Below are 22,567 nucleotides of genomic sequence, written 5' to 3'. Positions count from 1 at the left end.
CGACAATATCTTCGTTGGATACGTGTCCACCCCCCTTATGATAGCAATTGTAAATTAGCTCAGGTGTAACCAATCACCTTCAATATCGCACCAAGTTAATTGGCATATACCTGTCTTAAATTGTAGTGATTCTGATTATTACTCCCGCCAGGGAGTAATGCATTCAATCGTGGCCGTCCGTGTGTGTGTGTGTGTGTGTGTTCGTGAACAAGATATCTGGAAAAGTTCTGAACGGATTCTGGATGAAAGTTGGTGGGATGATTGCCCTTGGGATAAGGAAGAATTGATTAGTTTTTGGTGAAACTCAGGACATTATTCCAGATCCAGGAATTTTTTGAAGGATTTTTTTTTACCATTGGAAGATAGGGCTCATTTTTTTAAACATTATCTTCTATATATTCTATATTTAGCATTGTGATATGAAAATAGTTTTCACATTTGTTGTAAATGTAGTTCAAACTCATGGTTATGCGTTAGAGCGGTGTATTTTTTTTAGCAGCGTCGTCTTCAATGTTCATTTTTTTTAATTTTAATAAAGACATATTCTGTCATTTGAAAACCTCCAAAGTGTGTATTAGGTTTCCCCGTTTCATAAAATGTATCGTTTGATACGTATAATGCTTTAAAACCGTTTGTTTGGTTTTTTTTTTTTTTTACCTCAGAAGAGATATCAACATTTACCTCAGTGAATGTCAATCGCGGTGTCAGTATTTGATGAACTTATAAAGACTTAGGTGACTTATAAGTGTGACCAGCATGTGCACGGGATTCTTCCCAGAAGAATGAGTGGTCGCATTAGCTTGTACAACTTAAAATGAGCGCTCTTAATGTTCGCTCTTTCACGAGCCTCGATCTTGTATACAAAAAAAAAAAAAAAAAAAAAAAAAAAGCGACTTTTGAATTTGACGTTTGGGCCAGTCTGTCAATTTCCCGACCCGGATCTCAGTCAACGGAACATCTTCTCTTCTGGACTTGGTTATGACTAACTTCCCTGAAAATGTCTGCTGCTCTTCTTCTGCTCCGATCGGATCATCTGATCATGTCCTTATTAAAGTGGACATCTCTCTGACCATCCTCAGGGAGCCTGCTCAGCGTCGACGAGTCTGGCATTTCACTCAGGCCAACTGGCACGGTCTTCAAGCAGCCATCAATCATCTGGACTGGTCTCCCATCTCTACCACCTCTGACATCAACTCATCCTGGGAATTCTTCCAAAGTAAATTGCTCTCTCTCATGCACAGATTTATCCCATCTCGTCTTCAGTTGTCATACCCTTCCTCCCGTCCATGGTACACGGAATCTTGTGGTGAGGCTGTTGCCCAGAAACAACTTGCCTTCGTCTCCTGGAAAGCAAATCCAACGGAAGGAAATCTCATTTCCTTTCACAAAGCCCGAAACAAGTGTGTGCCCACCCTCAGGAGAGCCAGGAAACAATATCTCTCCGTTCTCAAGACCGAACTCTCTTATCTGTCTCCCTCTTCCAAATCCTGGTGGCGTCTGGTCAAATCCGTTTCTGGTGTTTGTTCCCCCTCCATCCCCTCCCTTACCTCAAACGGCTACACAGCTGACTCCGCACGTGAAAAAGCTGAATGCCTCAACTCTGTGTTTGCCTCTAAATCTTGTGTCCCAAACCCATCCCTCTCTGTACCCAACATACCCAGTCGTACCCTGCTGCTCCTGGACTCCGTGTCCTTTCCTCCTGACAAGGTGGAAAAGTTTCTGTCAACCCTCGACTCTGATTCTGCAACTGGACCCGACGGCATCAGCCCACGGGTCCTAAAATCCTGCTCTGCTGCTCTATCTCACCCTCTCTCTGTTCTCTTCACCCTCTCCTTTGCTCAAGGTCAACTGCCATCTGCTTGGAAATCAGCCAACATCACCGCTTTGCACAAAAAAGGTGCAAAAACAGATCCTAGCAACTACAGACCAATCAGCCTTCTCCCAATTATCAGCAAAGTCATGGAATCAATCCATCATTGCTTCGGATATGAAATCTTTCCTCTTCTCCAATGGCTTGATCTCTGATCATCAATTTGGTTTCAGACCAGGTCACTCTACTCTGGACATGCTGCTTCTGCTGTCTCAACAATGGATGGAGGTCCTCAATGCCAAACAGGAAATTAGAGCTGTCTCCCTCGACATATCACGTGCCTTCGACACGGTCTGGCACCCCGCTCTGCTCACCAAACTCTCCTCCTTTGGTATCCATGGAAATCTCCACGCATGGCTGGCGGACTTCCTCTCTAGTCATCGTCAACGTGTGGCCCTGAATGGGTTTCTCTCATCTCCTCTTCCTGTTCAGGCTGGAGTTCCCCAAGGCAGTGTTCTGGGCCCCGTGCTTTTTCTGGTCTTCATCAATGATCTCTCTGACTCTCTCGAAAATCCTCTCTATCTCTTTGCTGATGACTCCACTCTCTGCCGCTCCATTCCTCTTCCCTCAGATCGGCAGTCTGCTGCCTCCTCACTCTCTGAAGACCTGGACAAAATCACAGACTGGTCAAACAAGTGGAACATGTCTTTCAATCCTGACAAATCTCACACTCTTACTATGTCTCTCCGAAAAGATCGACTGGACAACCCTCCCATCTACTTTCTCAACAATCCTCTCCAAGAAGTTCTGTCGCTCAAGATTTTGGGTCTCACTATCTGCCATGATCTTTCTTGGGAAAACCACATTTCCAAGCTGGCCTCCAAAGCCAGTCGCCGACTGGGCATCCTCCGTCGTGCGAAGTCCTTCCTCGGCACACCTGAGCTCCTCACCACATACAAGGCTTTCATCCGCAGCTCAATGGAATACTGTTCTCCCCTATGGGCCGGTGCTCCTGCCTCACACCTAGCTCGGCTTCACGCTGTTGAAACCAAAGCTTTCAGAATTATTGGAATCTCCCGCGATGAAGCTATCTCTGAGGGCCTTTCACTCACTCACCGCAGGCAGGTAGGTGGTCTTTCTGTCTTCTACCGACTCCTCTCCGGCCTTGCACCCCCAGCTCTCTCTGTGCTCTGTCCCCCAAATATTCCTACAGGTCGCACAAGATCTGCCAGCAACCCTCTGATGGTTAAACTGCCGAAATCTCGGCTCTCTGCTCACCTTCACTCTTTCATTCCTCTTTTCTCCCACCTCTGGAACAAACTCCCTCACTCCCTTCAATCCCACTCCTCCCTCCAGGTCTTTAAAACAGCTGTTCACCACCATCTCTTATCTTCCCCCATCCAAAACCTTGATCTTTTCTACCCCCGCTAATTCACCCCAGATCCACCTTGTTTGAAATTCCAACTTCTTTCCTGGAAGTCCTGGCAGTGTCCATATGTTTTATACCTCTCCCACCGCCCCCTTCCCATGCCCCCCCCCCCCAAAGCCCTCGCCCTCTCTCAGATCTCTCGATGTCTCCATGTCTCTCGGTCCCTGCTCTCAAATGTTGTGTTTGTGTCCTTCCCCCTCTCTCCCCATCTTGTCTACCGCTCCCGATGTTATATGTTTTATGTGTCGGTTTGTCTTTCTGTGTGATTAATGTTCGCTCTTTCACGAGCCTCGATCTTGTATACAAAAAAAAAAAAAAAAAAAAAAAAAAAGCGAGTTTTGAATTTGACGTTTGGGCCAGTTTTACATGTTGTATCCCTAAGGAATGAAATGAACGTTTTTTCCTGGCTTACAATTTTATTTGAAGTCACACATTCCTCAAAATACACTCACCTATATGGAATTGAACGCTGAATCCGAAAATGTAAGTGAAATTGCCTTGTTTTTTTTTTAACATTATCTTCTATATATTCTAAATATATATCTGTGCAGTGTCTGTCTTGTGTTGTCTTGTCTTGTGTTGTCACTGAACTACTCCCTCAAACTTTTGTGAAATCGTACTATTCCAACTTGACCCACGGCGGGAGTATACGCTCTACTGAGTGGCGTTCTAGTTTCAGAATAAAATCAACTGTTCCTGTAGGTTTCCTCTGCTGGATAGTGCATTTCACAGCAAAGACTCAACCTTGAGCACCAAGGAGCTTCCAAAAGACCCCTGGGATAATGTTGTGGAAAGGCACAGGTCAGGGAATGGGTATAGAAATATTTATAAGGCCTTGAATATCCCTTGGAGTACAGTCAAGACAATCATTAAGAAGTGGAAGGCATATGGTACCACCAAGACCCTGCCGAGATCAAGCCGTCCCTCCAAACTGGATGACCAAACAAGGAGCAGACTGGTCAGAGAGGTCACCAAGAGGCCAATGGCAACTTTGAAAGAGCTACAGGCCTTTATGGAAAAGACTGGTCACTGTGGGTATGTGACAACAATTACCCAAGCACTCCACAACTCTGGCCTGTATTGTAGGTTGCCAAGAAGGAAGCCATTACTCAAAAAAGCCCACCATGAGTCCTGCTTAGGTATATCAAAACCACTCCGGAGATTCTGAAGCCATGTGGCTAATAGTTTTGTGGTCTGACAAAACCAAGATGGAACTTTTTGGCCTAAATGCAAAACGTTACGTTTGGCACAAACCCAACACAGCACATCACCCAACGAACACCATCCCCACTGTGAAGCATGGTGGTGGCAGCATCATGTTATGGGGATGGTTCTCATCAGCAGGGACTGAGGCACTTGTCAGGATAGAAGGGAAAATTGATGGAGTAAAATACAGAAAAATCCTAGAGGAAAACCTGCTGCCCTCTGCAAGAAAGCTGAAATTGGGACGGAAGTTCACCTTTCAGCATGACAATGACCCGGCGCACACAGCCAAAGCTACAGTGGAGTGGCTGAGCAACAAAAAGATAAATGTCTTTGAGTGGCCCAGTCAGAGCCACACCTAAATCCAATCGAAAATCTGTGGCATCACTTGAAGATTGCTGTGCATCTACACTCCCCTCAGAACTTGACTGAGTTTGAACAGTTTTGTTCAGATGATTGGGCAAATATTGCCCAATCAATGAGTGCAAAGTTGGCAGAGACCGATCCCAACAGACTCACAGCTCTAATTGCTATCAAAGGTGCTTCCACCAGGTATTAACTCAGGGAGGTGGACACTTATCCAACCAAGATATTCTAGTTTTGTATTGTACACCGCTCCTTTCCTATGGCATCTCCAGGCGCTGCATAACGTCATTGCCGGGCACTGAAGGGGCCCGGCAATGACGCATACTGAAAGGGAGTACTCAGTTTTCACTCTGGTTGTTGTACACCGCTCCTTTCCTATGCCATCTCCAGGCGCTGCATAACATCATTGCCGGTCACCGAAGGGGGCTCGACAATGACGCAAGCTGAAAGGTAGGACTCAGTTTTCACTCTGCTTGTGACTTGCCGGAAAAGATTCCGGCAAGTATGTTGGTTGGTTGGTTTGTCTGTCTGTTTGTGCGCAGTACTACGTCTACATCGTTGCACATATAATCGCCATACTTTACACACATATTTGTCTTGCCCTGGAATAGACTGTGCCCAATTTTTAACTCTCTCGGCCCAAAGCCTCCATTATGACGTCATAATTCGATAATTCGACAAGTACAAAACTTCATCCAATCAACATGCAATTTCTTAAGCGCCATAAACTGGTGGAAAAAAAAAATTTGACGTCATCGGTCACGTGGTTCGGTCGCCATCTTGGAAAAACCGAAAAACATTGCACCTCTATATCTCCGAAAGTGCTGAATAGAAAAAATTGAGACATGGCTCATTGTAAAGAACTCTCCATGGGGAATAAAATATGTTAATGATGATGTCCTAGGTGCCTCCATTATGACGTCATAATTCGACAAGTACAAAACTTTATCTGATCAAGATGAAATTTATTGAGCATAATCCAGGAATAAATTAGTTTAGAAAACAAATAATGATAACATCATTGGTCACGTGGTTCGGCCGCCATATTTGTCTAAAATGGGCAATTTAAAAAAAAAAAATCCGGCAAGTCCTTTCTATGAAATTCCTACACCGCACCTTTCCTATGCCATCTCCAGGCATTGCATAACGTCACTGCCGGGCACTGAAGGGGGCTTGGCAATGACGCATGCTGAAAGGGAGTACTCAGTTTTCACTCTGGTTGTTTGTTTTCTTTCTTGTTTGTTTTCTTTCTTGTTTGTTTGTCCGGGCGATATCTCAGCCATCCTTTGAGCTCGGAAGCTGAAAGTTCGGCACAATAGTGAGCAAGTATTTTGTCAAAAACTGTCTTTTCTGTTTTTTGATTAATCAATTAATTGATGAGTTATTTAATTATTAGCGAATAATTAAGTACTTATGCATTTCATTTCTCTTCTGGCCATTATCTCTGGCACCTTTTGAGACCGGAAGCTGATATTTGGACATGCCAATGACCAAGTGATTTGGCTGCAAAGGCTATTTTTGATTTATTGATTAATCAATTAATCGAATAATTATTTAATTGTTCGATAAATGACAAAAAATGTTGTTTTTTTTACATTACAGATTCTGATGAAATGCTGGTGAAATGTGTTCTATTAGCGACTTGATTAATTATTTCATTTTTTATGACTATTATTTATTTATTTTCATTGTTATTTATTTATTTATTTTATTTCTTATCTGGGCAATATCTCAGGCACTCTTTGAGCTTGGAAGCTGATATTTGGACATGACAGTGACCAAGTGATGTGGCTATACAGGATATTTTTGATTTATTGATTAATCATTTAATCGATTAATTAATTTATTGATTAATCAATTGATTATTAATTTTTTTATTAATGACTTATTTAATTAAATTTCTAAAAGATACATCTTCGGATGAAGCACTAGTGGTTTAGTTATGCTATAAGCCAATTAAGAAAATATTTTGTGATAATCTTTTATTGATTTTAATTATACAATTAATCAATCAATTATTGTACACCTCTCCCTCCCAATGCACTCTCTATGAGCTGCACTGCGGTAGGTATTGCCGGGCGCCGATGGCGCCCTGGCAATGCCACGCTGTAGGATATTTAATTATTTGGCATGGGGGCGGTGTACTTTGAATGTATCTTTACTTGTTTATTTCTTTGTTTTCTTTCTTTCTTGTTTGTCCGGGCAATATCTCAGCCATCCTTTGAGCAAGGAAGCTGAAATTTCGGCACAATAGTGAGCAAGTACTTTGTCAAAAACTGTATTTTCTGTTTTTTGACTAATCAATTAATTGATCAGTTATTTAATTATTAGTGATTAATTAAGTACTTATATATTTCCTTTCTCTTCTGGGCATTATCTCAGGCACCTTTTGAGCGAGGAAGCTGATATTTGGAAATGACAATGACGAAGTGATTTGGCTGTCAAGGCTATTTTTGATTTATTGATTAATCAATTAATTAATTAATTATTCCATTAATGACAAATTTTTTCATTTTTTTAAAGTTGCAGATTCGGATGAAATGGTGGTGGTTTATGTGTTATATTAGGCAATTGATTAATTATTTAATTTTTTTACGATTATTATTTATTTATTTTCATTATTAATCATTTATTTATTTTCTTTCTCATCTGGCCAATATCTCAGGCACCTTTTGAGCTAGGAAGCTGATATTTGGACATGCCAATGACCAAGTGATTTGTCTGTAAAGGGTATTTTTGATTTATTGATTAATCAATTAATCGATTAATTTATTTATTGGTTAATAAATTAGTTATTTAATTTTTTTATTAATGACTTATTTAATTAAATTTCTAAAAGTTACACATTCGGATGAAGCACTAGTGGTTTAGTTATGCTCTTAGCCAATTTGTTAAGAAAATATTTAATGACAATCTTTTATTGATTTGAATTATGCAATTAATCAATCAAATATTGTGCACCTCTCCCTCCAAATACAGTCTCTATGAGCTGCAAGGCGGTATTTCTGAGCGCCAGAGGCACCCCGGCAATGCCGCGCTGGAGGATATTTAATTATTTGGCATGGGGGCGGTGTACTTCGAATGTATTTGTACTTGTTTTATTTCTTGTTTGTTTGCTTGTTTTCTTGTTTGTCCGGGCAATATCTCAGCCATCCTTTGAGCAAGGAAGCTGAAATTTCGGCACAATATTGAGCAAGTGCTTTGGCAAAAACTGTATTTTTTTATTTATTAATCAATTAATTGATTAGTTATTTAATTATTATCAATAAATTAAGTACAGCAATACCCCGTTTTACGCCATTTTGACCTACGTCAAATCCGACTTTACGCCACTCTTCTAGAGTAAATTTCAGTTCAGCGAACGTCATTATGTGCGACCTTACGTTACTCCTACATCATAATGAGGACGTGAAAAAAATTAATTTTTCCTTTAAAAATATATTTAAAATAAATAAAATAGTCCATAAATTAACAATAAAAGAAGCTAAAAAACAATTTAAAATACAATAAAAAGCACATTAAAAATATTTTAAAAAATGTACGTACAGTATACTGTACATACGCGTAGCTGCTGGTTCTCATTCAAAACAAAGGCGACGCCATATGCATTTTGTCCTGTGCTGCAGTTGCGTGCTTGCTTTGCCTTTCGCTGGTATTTTTGTGATTATTCCTTTACTGTGTAAAACAACCAACGTAACGTGGCAACGGCGAAACATGACGACGATGCCGGCTCGGACGACCGTCCGTGGCAGACGTCACGTCACGTCACCGTGCAGAGTGTGCAGTGTCCGCGACGAGGTCAGGCCCCATGGCCCATGTGAAACGAACGACCGTGTCATGCCTCGAGCCGGGATGCCTCGAGCCGGGATGCCTCGTCGGGCACCTCGCCGGCATCCGGCGTCGATGAACCGATCGACGTGTGCATGTGCACATGTGCATGGATTTGCAAATGCCTGCCTGTACGTCGTCGTTTCTGCGTATATCGCATCGTCCAAAACAAAAGGAGCCAGCAACGTCGGCCGCTCGAGGAAAGACGGGGCACGTCTACGAATTGGAGGCGAGCGTCGATCCCCAGGGCGGCCGGGTTCACGGAACCCTGAGCTAGTTCGTTCGTCACAGACGACACGACACGACCACCGGTGAAACTGCTCGGACACGTTGGGTAAAGCACGCCGTGGTGAAGCGAGCCACTCGGCACACAAGGCCGCTCACGGTCGACACACGTCCGTGCCGGTCACCCCTTTCGAGGAGAAGACCCGACCGATAGAAAACAACGGAGGGACTCCCGACGGGGAGCGGCAAAGATTCAGGGTCAAGTCGCAGCCTCCTCCAGTTATTTACTCTAGTTTTACGGTGTTTGTCTTCATTTTAAGGCATTTTTAAGACATTACGCACGGTTTACGTCAAAAACCGAGTTACGTCACGGCTTATGGAACCAATTAATGACGTAGGCCGGGGTATTGCTGTACTTATTTATTTCCTTTCTCTTCTGGGCTTCATCTCAGGCACCTTTTGAGTTAGGAAGCTGATATTTGGACACGATAGTAACCAATTGATGTGGCTATAAAGGATATTTTTGATTTATTGATTAATCAATTAATCGATTAATAATTTATTGATTAGACAATTAAACGATTATTTATTTAATTTTTCCGATTAATGACTTATTTAATTAATTTTCAAAAAGTAACAGCTTTGGATGAAACACTGGTGTTTGAGATATGCTATTAGCCAATTGACGAAGAAATTATTTTACGATTCTTTTTTATCGATTTTAATTATGCAATTAATCAATAATAATTATTGCACACCTCTCCCTCCCAATAGTCTGTATATGCTGCACGGCGGTACCACCGGGCGCTTCGGGTGCCCCAGCGATGCCGCGCTGGAGTATGTTATTTATTTATTTGGCATGGTGGCGGAGTACTTTGAATGTGTCTGTACTTGTTTTTGCTCCTTTCACATGAGGCTTCCTCCTCTCTCCAAAAACCCATGAGGCCGCTTCTTCCTCCTTGTTTCCAGGTCTCTATTCTCTTTTTCTTCCTACTGGGTGGGTGGAGTACCCCTCTCATCGTCCCACCCACAGAGCGGCCTCAATAAAAAAAATTAATGCACAATTACACTTCTGGATCCACAACACACTATTCTGCTATGGATGACACACTGACCAGAGAGATCATAAACGGCCTTTCACACACGTAACACATATGTGCCACTCTTATGGGAAATCCTCAACTAGCCCCACCCACAAACAAGAGATGTTTAGGCTGACAAAATAACGTCTCAGCTGTCTATAAATTACATGCTGGTACGCTGCCTCCTCAGCGTCATGTGTAACAAAGGAATTATTCTGAAAGGTCCCTGTTACATGGCAATCTAACCTACTCGAAACACACGGATCATACTACACTTACCATGATGATGATGTAGATATGGATCCCCACCCCCACCCACCTTTCCACGTAACAATATACACTATTGTTACAGCACCGGGGTTCGGGGGTTCTTCAGACCTGACCTCAGCAGCCTAATGGGTTGTGAAGCAGGGTCCTCTCGCCTTTATGTCGTATTACCTGTTAGTGACCCAATGACCTCAGCTAAGGACCGTGTCCTGAGCATTCATCCATCTTCCAACTATTATTACTACTATGGTCGATCAAAGTGTCAGAGAACACTGGCTATACACTACTGAAGCGAAACAGTGGGGCAGAACTCCCGACTACACACTACGTACACTCATGTCGGATCAATGGAAGAAAGGACAAAAACAAAGCACATGGAAAATGCACAAGTATTTATTCACCAAAGCAAAGATAAAAGCAAAAGAGCATGTATTTACAGCAAAACCGAGAAGGGCACTTGGTAGAGCGCAATACCTCTGCCAAGCTGAACAGTTTATGGTTTCTTTCCCAATGATACGCCAAATCTGGATTTGGACATGAACCAAAATCGAATTGGCTTGTTCTTGTCACCGAACCAACTCGTCCACCAAGTTTATCCAGAACTCGTCGATAACTTAAAAAATATGTTATATATCGCTTTTTGCCCAATCTGTCAATGGTGAAGAATCACTTCAGAATTTAAATAATTATCATATCCGAATCCATATTCAGATCTTCACCAAAATCGAATTGATTAGTCCTTGCCACAACACACCCAACCTGTCCACCAAGTTTCGTCCAAATCCAACCATAACTTTTTGAAAAATCCTGCTATAAATATGTATGTAAATAATATATAAATATATATATATATGTAAATATATAACTATATAAATATATATAAATAAATATATAAAGCCCACAGAATATATATATATATATTGTTACTGATCGCGGATTAAGATGTTATTTACCGAGCGGTGGTATTGCCGCGACCGTTACAGGATCCCTGACTCACCCGATTCACCCAGAACTTTGGCCGTATCGCACCGCAGCTGCTCAATGAGGGAAAAGACTGAAACGACGAATGCAAAGAGGAAAAGGAATAAAACGAGAAGACGTACAGAAGAGTAATTGGATTTATTGTACACACACAAGCAAAAAGGAGCAATCAAGTTTTATTTACAACACATAAGACGCAGGTGACACAGTGCAAATTTTAGCTTACCTACAGACTTAATTAAATACCCAGGGACAGAACAAACAAAACAAACTCACGTACACAAGAAGGGTGGAAAGGCAGGAGGTGGATGGCTGGAGGGAGAGGGAGGTCCAAGGGGGTCCTGCAGCTCAACCGGCGCGTTTAGCAGCCGCCGTTCCTTTTCGGCCCTGCTCCAAACCGCCGTTCAGGCCCCCTTTGGCTGTTGGGTGTTCTTGCTGCCGCGGCCTCCGCTGCGTTCCCAGGACTTGTCTGACTCGTTGGTCCACACCCTCAACTCCTTCTTGGTCCCTCACTCTTTACCACTGACTCCTCACCGCAACCAACGCAACCACTTGACCACCACCTCTACTGACTGACTCTTCACCACTCTCCACTTGACGACCGACTCTCAACCAACTCAGACCAACTGACTACTCACTTCCGTTCGCGCCTTTTATAGCGCCTCCAGCGATTTAGCCGCCGGCGTTTTGGACACGCCCATCGGGGTGCTCACCTCGGCCCTGGTTGGTCGCGCGACCCTCGGGCTCCGCCCTGGATGACGACGGGCGAGCACGCCCCTCTTCCCCTCTATGACGAGGTGGAGACACGCCTTTCTTCCCCGACTCAAGCCTCGTGGTCAATGGCGGTTATTGGAGGGGAGGTAATTGAGAATCGAGGGCTCAGCAATGACGAAAGGGGATGTGATAGGAAATGGAGGTTATGGGGATGGGAATGAAAGGGGGTCTATTCTCTTTCACTGGTGCAATGGAGTACTTCAATTAATGGGAGACATAGCCTTACCCTAGAACACAGAATAAGAGATAACTATCAACAGGGGTATTCTATTACTTGGCTGACGTGTATGCTTGTGGACTAATTATGGGATGCCCTTTCACCTTTACACAGCTCCGGAGGTAGGGGGGCGCAGAATAACCAATAATAATAATAGTACAGCACACAATCAAAAAAATATACAGTCCTCATCTCCGCAACAATATATATATAAACAGTGCATTCAGAAAGTATTCAGACCCCTTAGCCCTTATGCCTTATGCTGAAATCGTTTAAATTCATTTTTCCCTCATCAATCCACACTCAATACCCCACAATGACAAAGAGAAAACAGGATTTTAGAAAGTTTTGCAGATTTATTAAAAAGAAAAAACTGAAATATCACATTGACATAAGTATTCAGACCCTTTGCTATGACACTTGAAATTTAGCTCAGGTGCCTCCCATTTCTCTTGATCATCTTTGAGATGTTTCTACACCTTGATTGGAGTCCACCTGTGGTAAATTCAATTGATTGGACATGATTTGGAAAGGCACACACCTGTCTACATAAGGTCTCACAGCTGACAATGTATATCAGAGCAAAAAACCAAGCCATGAGGTCGAAGGACCTGCCTGCAGAGCTCAGAGACAGGATTGTGTCGAGGCACAGATCTGGGGAAGCCTACAAAAAAACATTTCTGCTGCATTGAAGGTTCCCAAGAGCATGGGTAGGTAGGTGCAGGACGGGTAGGTGCAGCCTGGAAGTTTGGGACGATTACACCTCACCACCACATAATTCAAAACACCTCACCACCACGTAATTTAAAACACCTCACCACCACATAATTCAAAACATCTCACCACAACATAATTCAAAACACCTCACCACCACGTAATTCAAAACACCTCACCACCACGTAATTCAAAACATCTCACCACCACGTAATTCAAAACACCTCACCACAACGTAATTCAAAACACCTCACCACCACGTAATTCAAAACATCTCACCACCACGTAATTTAAAACACCTCACCAACACGTAATTCAAAACACCTCACCACCACATAATTCAAAACACCTCACCACAACATAATTAAAAACACCTCACCACCACATAATTAAAACACCTCACTACCACGTAATTCAAAACACCTCACCACCATGTAATTCAAAACACCTCACCACCACATAATTCAAAACACCTCAGCACCATGTAATTCAAAACACCTCACTACCACGTGATTCAAAACACCTCACCACCACATAATTCAAAACACCTCACCACCACATGATTCAAAACACCTCACCACCACATGATTCAAAACACCTCACGACAACATAATTAAAAACACCTCACCACCACATAATTAAAAACACCTCACTACCACGTAATTCAAAACACCTCACCACCATGTAATTCAAAACACCTCACCACCACATAATTCAAAACACCTCAGCACCATGTAATTCAAAACACCTCACTACCACGTGATTCAAAACACCTCACCACCACATAATTCAAAACACCTCACTACCACATGATTCAAAACACCTCACCACCACATAATTCAAAACACCTCACCACCACATAATTAAAAACACCTCACTACCACGTAATTCAAAACACCTCACCACCACGTAATTCAAAACACCTCACTACCACGTGATTCAAAACACCTCACCACCACATAATTAAAAACACCTCACCACCACATAATTAAAAACACCTCACTACCACGTAATTCAAAACACCTCACCACCATGTAATTCAAAACACCTCACCACCACATAATTCAAAACACCTCAGCACCACGTAATTCAAAACACCTCACTACCACGTGATTCAAAACACCTCACCACCACGTAATTCAAAACACCTCACTACCACGTGATTCAAAACACCTCACCAACGTTATTAAAAACACCTCACCACCACGTAATTCAAAACACCTCACCACAACATAATTAAAAACACCTCACCACAACATAATTCAAAACACCTCACTACCACGTGATTCAAAACACCTCACCACCACATAATTTTAAAAACCTCACCACCACATAATTTAAAACACCTCACCACCACATAATTCAAAACATCTCACCACCACGTAATTCAAAACACCTCACCACCACATAATTTAAAACACCTCACCACCACATAATTCAAAACATCTCACCACCACGTAATTCAAAACACCTCACCACCACATAATTCAAAACACATCACCACAACATAATTCAAAACACCTCACCACCACGTAATTCAAAACACCTCACCACCACATAATTCAAAACATCTCACCACCACGTAATTCAAAACACCTCACCACCACATAATTCAAAACACATCACCACCATGTAATTCAAAACACATCACCACAACATAATTCAAAACACCTCACCACCACGTAATTAAAAACACCTCACCACCACATAATTAAAAACACCTCACCACCACGTAATTCAAAACACATCACCACCACATAATTTAAAACACCTCACCACCACATAATTCAAAACATCTCACCACCACGTAATTCAAAACACCTCACCACCACATAATTCAAAACACATCACCACAACATAATTCAAAACACCTCACCACCACGTAATTCAAAACACCTCACCACCACATAATTCAAAACATCTCACCACCACGTAATTCAAAACACCTCACCACCACATAATTCAAAACACATCACCACCATGTAATTCAAAACACATCACCACAACATAATTCAAAACACCTCACCACCACGTAATTAAAAACACCTCACCACCACATAATTAAAAACACCTCACCACCACGTAATTCAAAACACATCACCACCACCTAATTCAAAACACCTCAGCACCACGTAATTCAAAACACCTCACCACCACGTAATTCAAAACACATCACCACCACCTAATTCAAAACACCTCAGCACCACATAATTCAAAACACCTCACCACCACGTAATTAAAAACACCTCACCACCACATAATTAAAAACACCTCACCACCACGTAATTCAAAACACATCACCACCACCTAATTCAAAACACCTCACCACCATGTAATTCAAAACACCTCACCACCACATAATTCAAAACACCTCAGCACCACGTAATTCAAAACACCTCACTACCACGTGATTCAAAACACCTCACCAACGTTATTAAAAACACCTCACCACCACGTAATTCAAAACACCTCACCACTACGTAATTCAAAACACCTCACCACCACATAATTCAAAACACCTCACCACCAGCGTAATTCAAAACACCTCACCACCACATAATTCAAAACACCTCAGCACCACGTAATTCAAAACACCTCACCACCACGTGATTCAAAATACCTCACCAACAACGTTATTAAAAACACTTCACAACCACAGAAAAAAGGTTTGAGGGAGTAGTTCAGTGACAACACAGACACTGCCCACATATGTAGATAACAGATAGATGACTGTACCTGAGTTGCTGTTTTGTCATGGTTTACACCAATCATAATACAAACAATTATTTTGCACAATTGTATTTGTAATATACGTGATATTACATTTTATAAACAATTGAAGTTGAAGATTGAAGTTGGGAAAAAAAAAAATTCCCCCCCCCCCAAAAAAGAAATTGGAAAATCTTTCAAAAGAATACACGTAGGACATACCGACAGGAGAGATAGGTGCATACCAGAAGTTTGGTACGATTTCACAAAGGTTTGAGGGAGTAGTTCAGTGACAACACAACACAACACAGACACTGCACGAATATACTGTATATATATATAGATAGATATATCGTTTTTGGGCCCTATCACTTAATAGTGAAGAATCACTTAAAAAATTAAAGTCGCCAGATCCGGATCTGGATCTTCACCAAAATCTAATCATTTCGTCCTTGTCACATACCCAACCTCTCCGCCAAATTTCATCCGAATCTATCCACAACTTTTTGAAATATCTTGTTCACAAACAAACAGACAGACAGACAAATGAAAAATCGGCCAGAGACCGAGGACTTGCCGGAATGTACTTTTTTTTAAATCGGCCATTTTGGACAAATATGGCGGCCGAACCACGTGACCAATGACGTCATCATTATTTGTTTTCTGAACTAATTTATTCCTAGATTATGCTCAAGAAATTTCATCTTGATCGGATGAAGTTTTGTACGTGTCAAATTATGACGTCATAATGGAGGCACCTATGACGTCATCATTAACATATTTTATTCCCCATGGAGAGTTCTTTACAATGAGCTATGTCTCAATTTGTTCTGTTCAGCACTTTCGGAGATATCGAGGTGCAAATTTTTTCCATTTTTCCAATATGGCGGCCGAACCACGTGACCGATGACGTCATAATTATTTGTTTTCTAAACTAATTTATTCCGACATTATGCTCAATAAATTTCATCTTAATCGGATGAAGTTTTGTACTTGTCGAATTATGATGTCATAATGGAGGCCTATGGCCTAGAGAGTTAAAAATTTGGCACAGTCTATTCCAGGGCAAGGCAAATATGTGTGTAAAGTATGGCGATTCTATGTGCAACAATGTAGACGTAGTACTGCGCACAAACAGACAGATAGACAGACAGACAGACAAACCAACCAACCAACATAATTGCTGGAATCCTTTCCGTCAAGTAACAAACAGACAAATGAAAAATCACTCATAGAGCGACACTTGGCAAAAGATAACAAAGTAGAATGGCACTCGGTAGAGCATCCTTTTGACCCCAAAAAATAATTTGTGGTAGAATTGAGTGAGATGATATGCAAATCGTCTTCAAAGTTTAAGTTAATCGGATGAAAATTGACCATTTTAGAAATTTGGCCTATGTTGACCTTTTGGCCTATGTTGACCTCAAAAATAGTTGGTGGTTCGTTTCATTAAGCTGAAATGAAAATACTTTTCAAATTTCAAGTCAATCGGATGAAAATTGAGGATTGTAGAAATTTGTTAAAAAGCGGTTGACCTTTTGGCCTATGTTGACCTTTTGGCCTATGTTGATATCAAAAATAGTTGGTGGTTGAATTCAGTTCGCCGATATGTAAATCCTATTCAAATTTCAAATCAATCGGATGAAAATTGTGGATTTAAGAGATTTGAAACGTTTTGGTTGACCTTTGGCCTATGTTGACCTTTTGACCTCATCTGCATCCATTTAGCGTGCTTGAAAAGGTTTTGTCCCAAGTGACGAATGTAAAGGCGCAATAAGGTAAGACGGCCGATCCGAAGGATTAATTATTGCTTATGAGGTTAATCATACTAGAATATGCCATTTGTGCCTGTCCATCTGTCTGATGAATTTTTGATGCCAATACATTCTGTCGTTACTCATCCAATCTTAACCAAACTTGACAGGATGACCAAGGGTTACATAATGAAGGTTGTAGCGCATTCATTTGCCCCCCCCCCCCCTCCCCAAGGGGATTTTCTCCCCTCGAGCGAGTTTGCCCGGCATTGCTGTCAATGGGGTTGCACGTTGAGGTGTATATAAATGTTAAATTAGCTTTATCGTGGCGTATTTCCAAAGAAGATTTATCGTTGCGTTTTTCCAAAGACGCTTTTAATAACAAAATTAATGATAATCACATATTCTTAATGTTATTACAAAACAATATTAATAATAATAATGTCCCACTTCCCCAAGGCGTTTTTCCTGCAGTGATAACGTGCATAAATACTAATAGCTCATAGTTATAATGGCATTTCTGTGGGAACAACGGCTTCCACAGGAAGTAAAAATATTATACACCACAAACACGTATGCTTAGCTTCTTAAACAGTCGCTAACCCCTTTTTTAACACTAAGTGAAGAAATTTGGAGGAATCCCGACATCCGTGAAGTAAGGTTTACTTACAGAACTGAGCGAAGATCTACTGTACTCTATATACCCCACAATGGTTGGGTTAACAACAAGGCCCTTTCTGCCGCCACCGTGGCATTTTTCGTAGCAAACTTTTGAAACTCGCTCCTGCTGTTTCATACGAAACTGAAAAGGAGAAGCTCGGGTTGTGCTCCTTTACCAAGCAGCTAGCTAGCGCTTGCCAAGCCAGCCGTTCCTTAACGGTTTTGAATTGAGTGCTTGCTCGAATGCTAAAACCACTTGGCGATCTCTCCACAAGAAACTTGGTAAATGAACACACACCCAATGTTCTTGAGACCCGACCATAGATCGACTATAAATCTATGTACCCCAAAGAGGAATGACCCTTCCTGCCCCTCCCGGAGTCTACGGGTGTACTAGTTGTTACAAACATGGAATTTGGTTGCCGGTACTTGTTTGGATGAAGGCTAATTGTCAATAATGAATGTGAAGAGTCGGATGAAGAGATGGATTGAAAGTGAAAATGAACCGATGATGGGGTTGAACGGAGGGATTAAAAGTGAGGGAATAGACCCGATCTGTGTCCTTGTTCATTGATGAGGTAACTCAGTGGGTAAATTAGTCAGTGGGTAAATTAGTCAGTGGGTAAATTAGTCAGTGGGTAAATTAGTCAGTGGGTAAATTAGTCAGTGGGTAAATTAGTCAGTGGGTAAATTAGTCAGTGGGTAAATTAGTCAGTGGGTAAATTAGTCAGTGGGTAAATTAGTCAGTGGGTAAATTAGTCAGTGGGTAAATTAGGCAGTGGGTAAATTAGTCAGTGGGTAAATTACACAGTGGGTAAATTGTGTTTTTCTTGTATTTTGTGTTTAATTGATTCAAGAGTGTAAAGAATGAGCTGAACTGAAGTGTGCTGTGCATTGTTCTGCTGATGCTTGTTTTTACACACTCACTCGACACAATGTCCTCCGCCCTCTAGGAATAATAATCTCGTGTCCAATAAATTACTACAACATGCCTAATATGCTTTCAGATCAAACAGAACAAGCCGAGAAACTCAGAATCATGTCCTCACAAGTACAGGCCAAAAGTATGAACATTCCACAGTGAAAAAGGGCCTGGAAAACATAACACCTGTTCTTTCTTACGATTATAAGTACATACATACCTGTACAGGTGGATGCAGACAGCTGATGGACACAGGAAAAAGGTAATGTACACCCAAAGGGACGTGGAGGCACAGCTGGTCAGATTCCACAGTCGTGCCAAAGCTGTCGAACTGCGACATGGGCACATGTCATGGGACTAAGCTTGCATGACATGAACAAGTGAGTACCTTCATATAATGAGTGTGAAACTACACTTGCATGACATGAACATGTGAGTACCTTCATATAATGAGTGTGAAACTAAGCTTGCATGACATGAACAAAAGAGTACCTTCACATCATGAGTGTGAAACTAAGCTTGCATGACATAAACAAGTGAGTACCTTCACATCATGAGTGTGAAACTAAGCTTACATGACATGACCATGTGAGTACCTTCACATCATTAGTGTGAAACTAAGCTTACATGACATGACCAAGTGAGTACCTTCACATCATGAGTGTGAAACTGAGCTTACATGACATGAACAAGTGAGTACCTTCATATAATGAGTGTGAAACTAAGCTTGCATGACATGACCAAGTGAGTACCTTCACATCATGAGTGTGAAACTGAGCTTACATGACATGAGCAAGTGAGTACCTTCACATCATGAGTGTGAAACTGAGCTTACATGACATGAGCAAGTGAGTACCTTCACATCAGGAGTGTGAAACTAAGCTTGCATGACATGAACAAGTGAGTACCTTCATATAAGGAGTGTGAAACTAAGCTTGCATGACATGAACAAGTGAGTACCTTCATATAAAGAGTGTGAAACTAAGCTTGCATGACATGAACAAGTGAGTACCTTCAGATCATGAGTGTGAAACTAAGCTTGCATGACATGAACAAGTGAGTACCTTCATATAATGAGTGTGAAACTAAGCTTGCATAACATAAACAAGTGAGTGCCTTCATATAATGAGTGTGAAACTAAGCTTGCATGACATGAACATGTGAGTACCTTCACATCATGAGTGTGAAACTAAGCTTGCATGACATGAACAAGTGAGTACCTTCACATCATGAGTGTGAAACTAAGCTTGCATGACATGAACAAGTGAGTACCTTCACATCATGAGTGTGAAACTAAGCTTGCATGACATGAACAAGTGAGTGCCTTCATATAATGAGTGTGAAACTAAGCTTGCATGACATGAACAAGTGAGTACCTTCACATCATGAGTGTGAAACTAAGCTTGCATGACATGAACATGTGAGTGCCTTCATATAATGAGTGTGAAACAAAGCTTGCATGACATGAACAAGTGAGGACCTTCATATAATGAGTGTGAAACTAAGCTTGCATGACATAAACAAGTGAGTACCTTCACATCATGAGTGTGAAACTAAGCTTACATGACATGACCATGTGAGTACCTTCACATCATTAGTGTGAAACTAAGCTTACATGACATGACCAAGTGAGTACCTTCACATCATGAGTGTGAAACTGAGCTTACATGACATGAACAAGTGAGTACCTTCATATAATGAGTGTGAAACTAAGCTTGCATGACATGACCAAGTGAGTACCTTCATATAATGAGTGTGAAACTAAGATTGCATGACATTAGCAAGTGAGTACCTTCACATCATGAGTGTGAAACTGAGCTTACATGACATTAGCAAGTGAGTACCTTCACATCATGAGTGTGAAACTAAGCTTGCATGACATGAACAAGTGAGTACCTTCACATCATGAGTGTGAAACTGAGCTTACATGACATTAGCAAGTGAGTACCTTCACATCATGAGTGTGAAACTAAGATTGCATGACATGAACAAGTGAGTACCTTCACATAATGAGTGTGAAACTAAGCTTGCATGACATGAACAAGTGAGTGCCTTCATATAATGAGTGTGAAACTAAGCTTGCATGACATGAACAAGTGAGTACCTTCACATCATGAGTGTGAAACTAAGCTTGCATGACATGAACATGTGAGTGCCTTCATATAATGAGTGTGAAACAAAGCTTGCATGACATGAACAAGTGAGTACCTTCATATAATGAGTGTGAAACTAAACTTGCATGACATTAGCAAGTGAGTACCTTCACATCATGAGTGTGAAACTAAGCTTACATGACATGACCATGTGAGTACCTTCACATCATTAGTGTGAAACTAAGCTTACATGACATGACCAAGTGAGTACCTTCACATCATGAGTGTGAAACTGAGCTTACATGACATTAGCAAGTGAGTACCTTCACATCATGAGTGTGAAACTAAGCTTGCATGACATGAACATGTGAGTGCCTTCATATAATGAGTGTGAAACAAAGCTTGCATGACATGAACAAGTGAGTACCTTCATATAATGAGTGTGAAACTAAACTTGCATGACATGAACATGTGAGTGCCTTCACATCATGAGTGTGAAACTGAGCTTACATGACATGAACAAGTGAGTACCTTCATATAATGAGTGTGAAACTAAGATTGCATGACATGACCAAGTGAGTACCTTCACATCATGAGTGTGAAACTGAGCTTGCATGACATGAACAAGTGAGTACCTTCACATCATGAGTGTGAAACTAAGCTTGCATGACATGACCAAGTGAGTACCTTCACATCATGAGTGTGAAACTGAGCTTACATGACATTAGCAAGTGAGTACCTTCACATCATGAGTGTGAAACTGAGCTTGCATGACATGAACAAGTGAGTACCTTCATATAAGGAGTTTGAAACTAAACTTGCATGACACGAACAAGTGAGTACCTTCATATAATGAGTGTGAAACTAAGCTTACATGACATGAACATGTGAGTACCTTCATATAATGAGTGTGAAACCAGGTAGAACGATCCTGGTATGTTGTTCCTTACCAGCACTTGTCGTCCATTTTCTACTTTTAACAGGAAGAGTTCATGGTTCACAGATGCAGAATCATGCCTGGTGAGTGTGGGTGCACAGAGCGAGCAGACACCTGACAACTCTTTCCTCCAGGTAACACTGAATTATAACACCTCAAAGTCCTCTAATTTATCAGAAGGCTCAGTGAGGTTTATCTTACCTGGATTGCTACCTGAGAGGTTTGGCCGGTTAAATCCACCATGAAAAAATTAAGCAATCATTTGGTGATCTCAGGTCAATGATACAATGTTTCAAAGGTAGCCTCATTTCTGGAGTGCAACATGATAATTGAGGTACCTGTACGAAATGCACACACTCTGCTTCTGCTCGGGCTGCAGGTAACCGCGTTGCGGTGAGATGTTAAACGAAGAGCGCGCCCTCGGAGAGCCATCCTCCGGCTCAATGTCTGTCTCCGTGAGGTCACCTGGAAGGCAGAACAACCTGCACACAAGGAGCATCTATGGTGAACACTTAGTTCACAGCAAAGTGACAATGCCAAGCTTGTTGACTACCTACACTTGAGCAAGAAGGACTAAAGCACAGTTTTTAATAATG

The 22,567-nt window shown here is 41.5% G+C and overlaps 1 protein-coding gene across 5 annotated transcripts in view; it reads right to left on the bottom strand.

The window, feature by feature from the left end:
* CFAP65 (cilia and flagella associated protein 65) overlaps positions 1 to 22,567 on the bottom strand; it is a 245,362-nt gene that overhangs the window by 130,258 nt on the left and 92,537 nt on the right. For all 5 annotated transcript variants that reach the window (XM_078785710.1, XM_078785714.1, XM_068125878.2 and 2 more), the window contains 3 exons: positions 22,310 to 22,453; positions 21,985 to 22,051; positions 19,162 to 19,272 (listed from right to left, as the gene is read on the bottom strand). In XM_078785710.1, coding sequence (XP_078641836.1) covers positions 19,162 to 19,272; positions 21,985 to 22,051; positions 22,310 to 22,453 — 322 coding nt within the window. The remainder of the gene's footprint in view (positions 1 to 19,161; positions 19,273 to 21,984; positions 22,052 to 22,309; positions 22,454 to 22,567) is intronic.

Source organism: Myxine glutinosa, chromosome 10, assembly GCF_964187855.1.
Source record: "Myxine glutinosa chromosome 10, kmMyxGlut1.1, whole genome shotgun sequence".
NCBI classification, from domain to species: Eukaryota; Metazoa; Chordata; class Myxini; order Myxiniformes; family Myxinidae; genus Myxine; species Myxine glutinosa.
The sequence above is the reverse complement of the archived record's forward strand: the minus strand, read 5'-3'. Positions and strand labels throughout refer to the sequence as shown.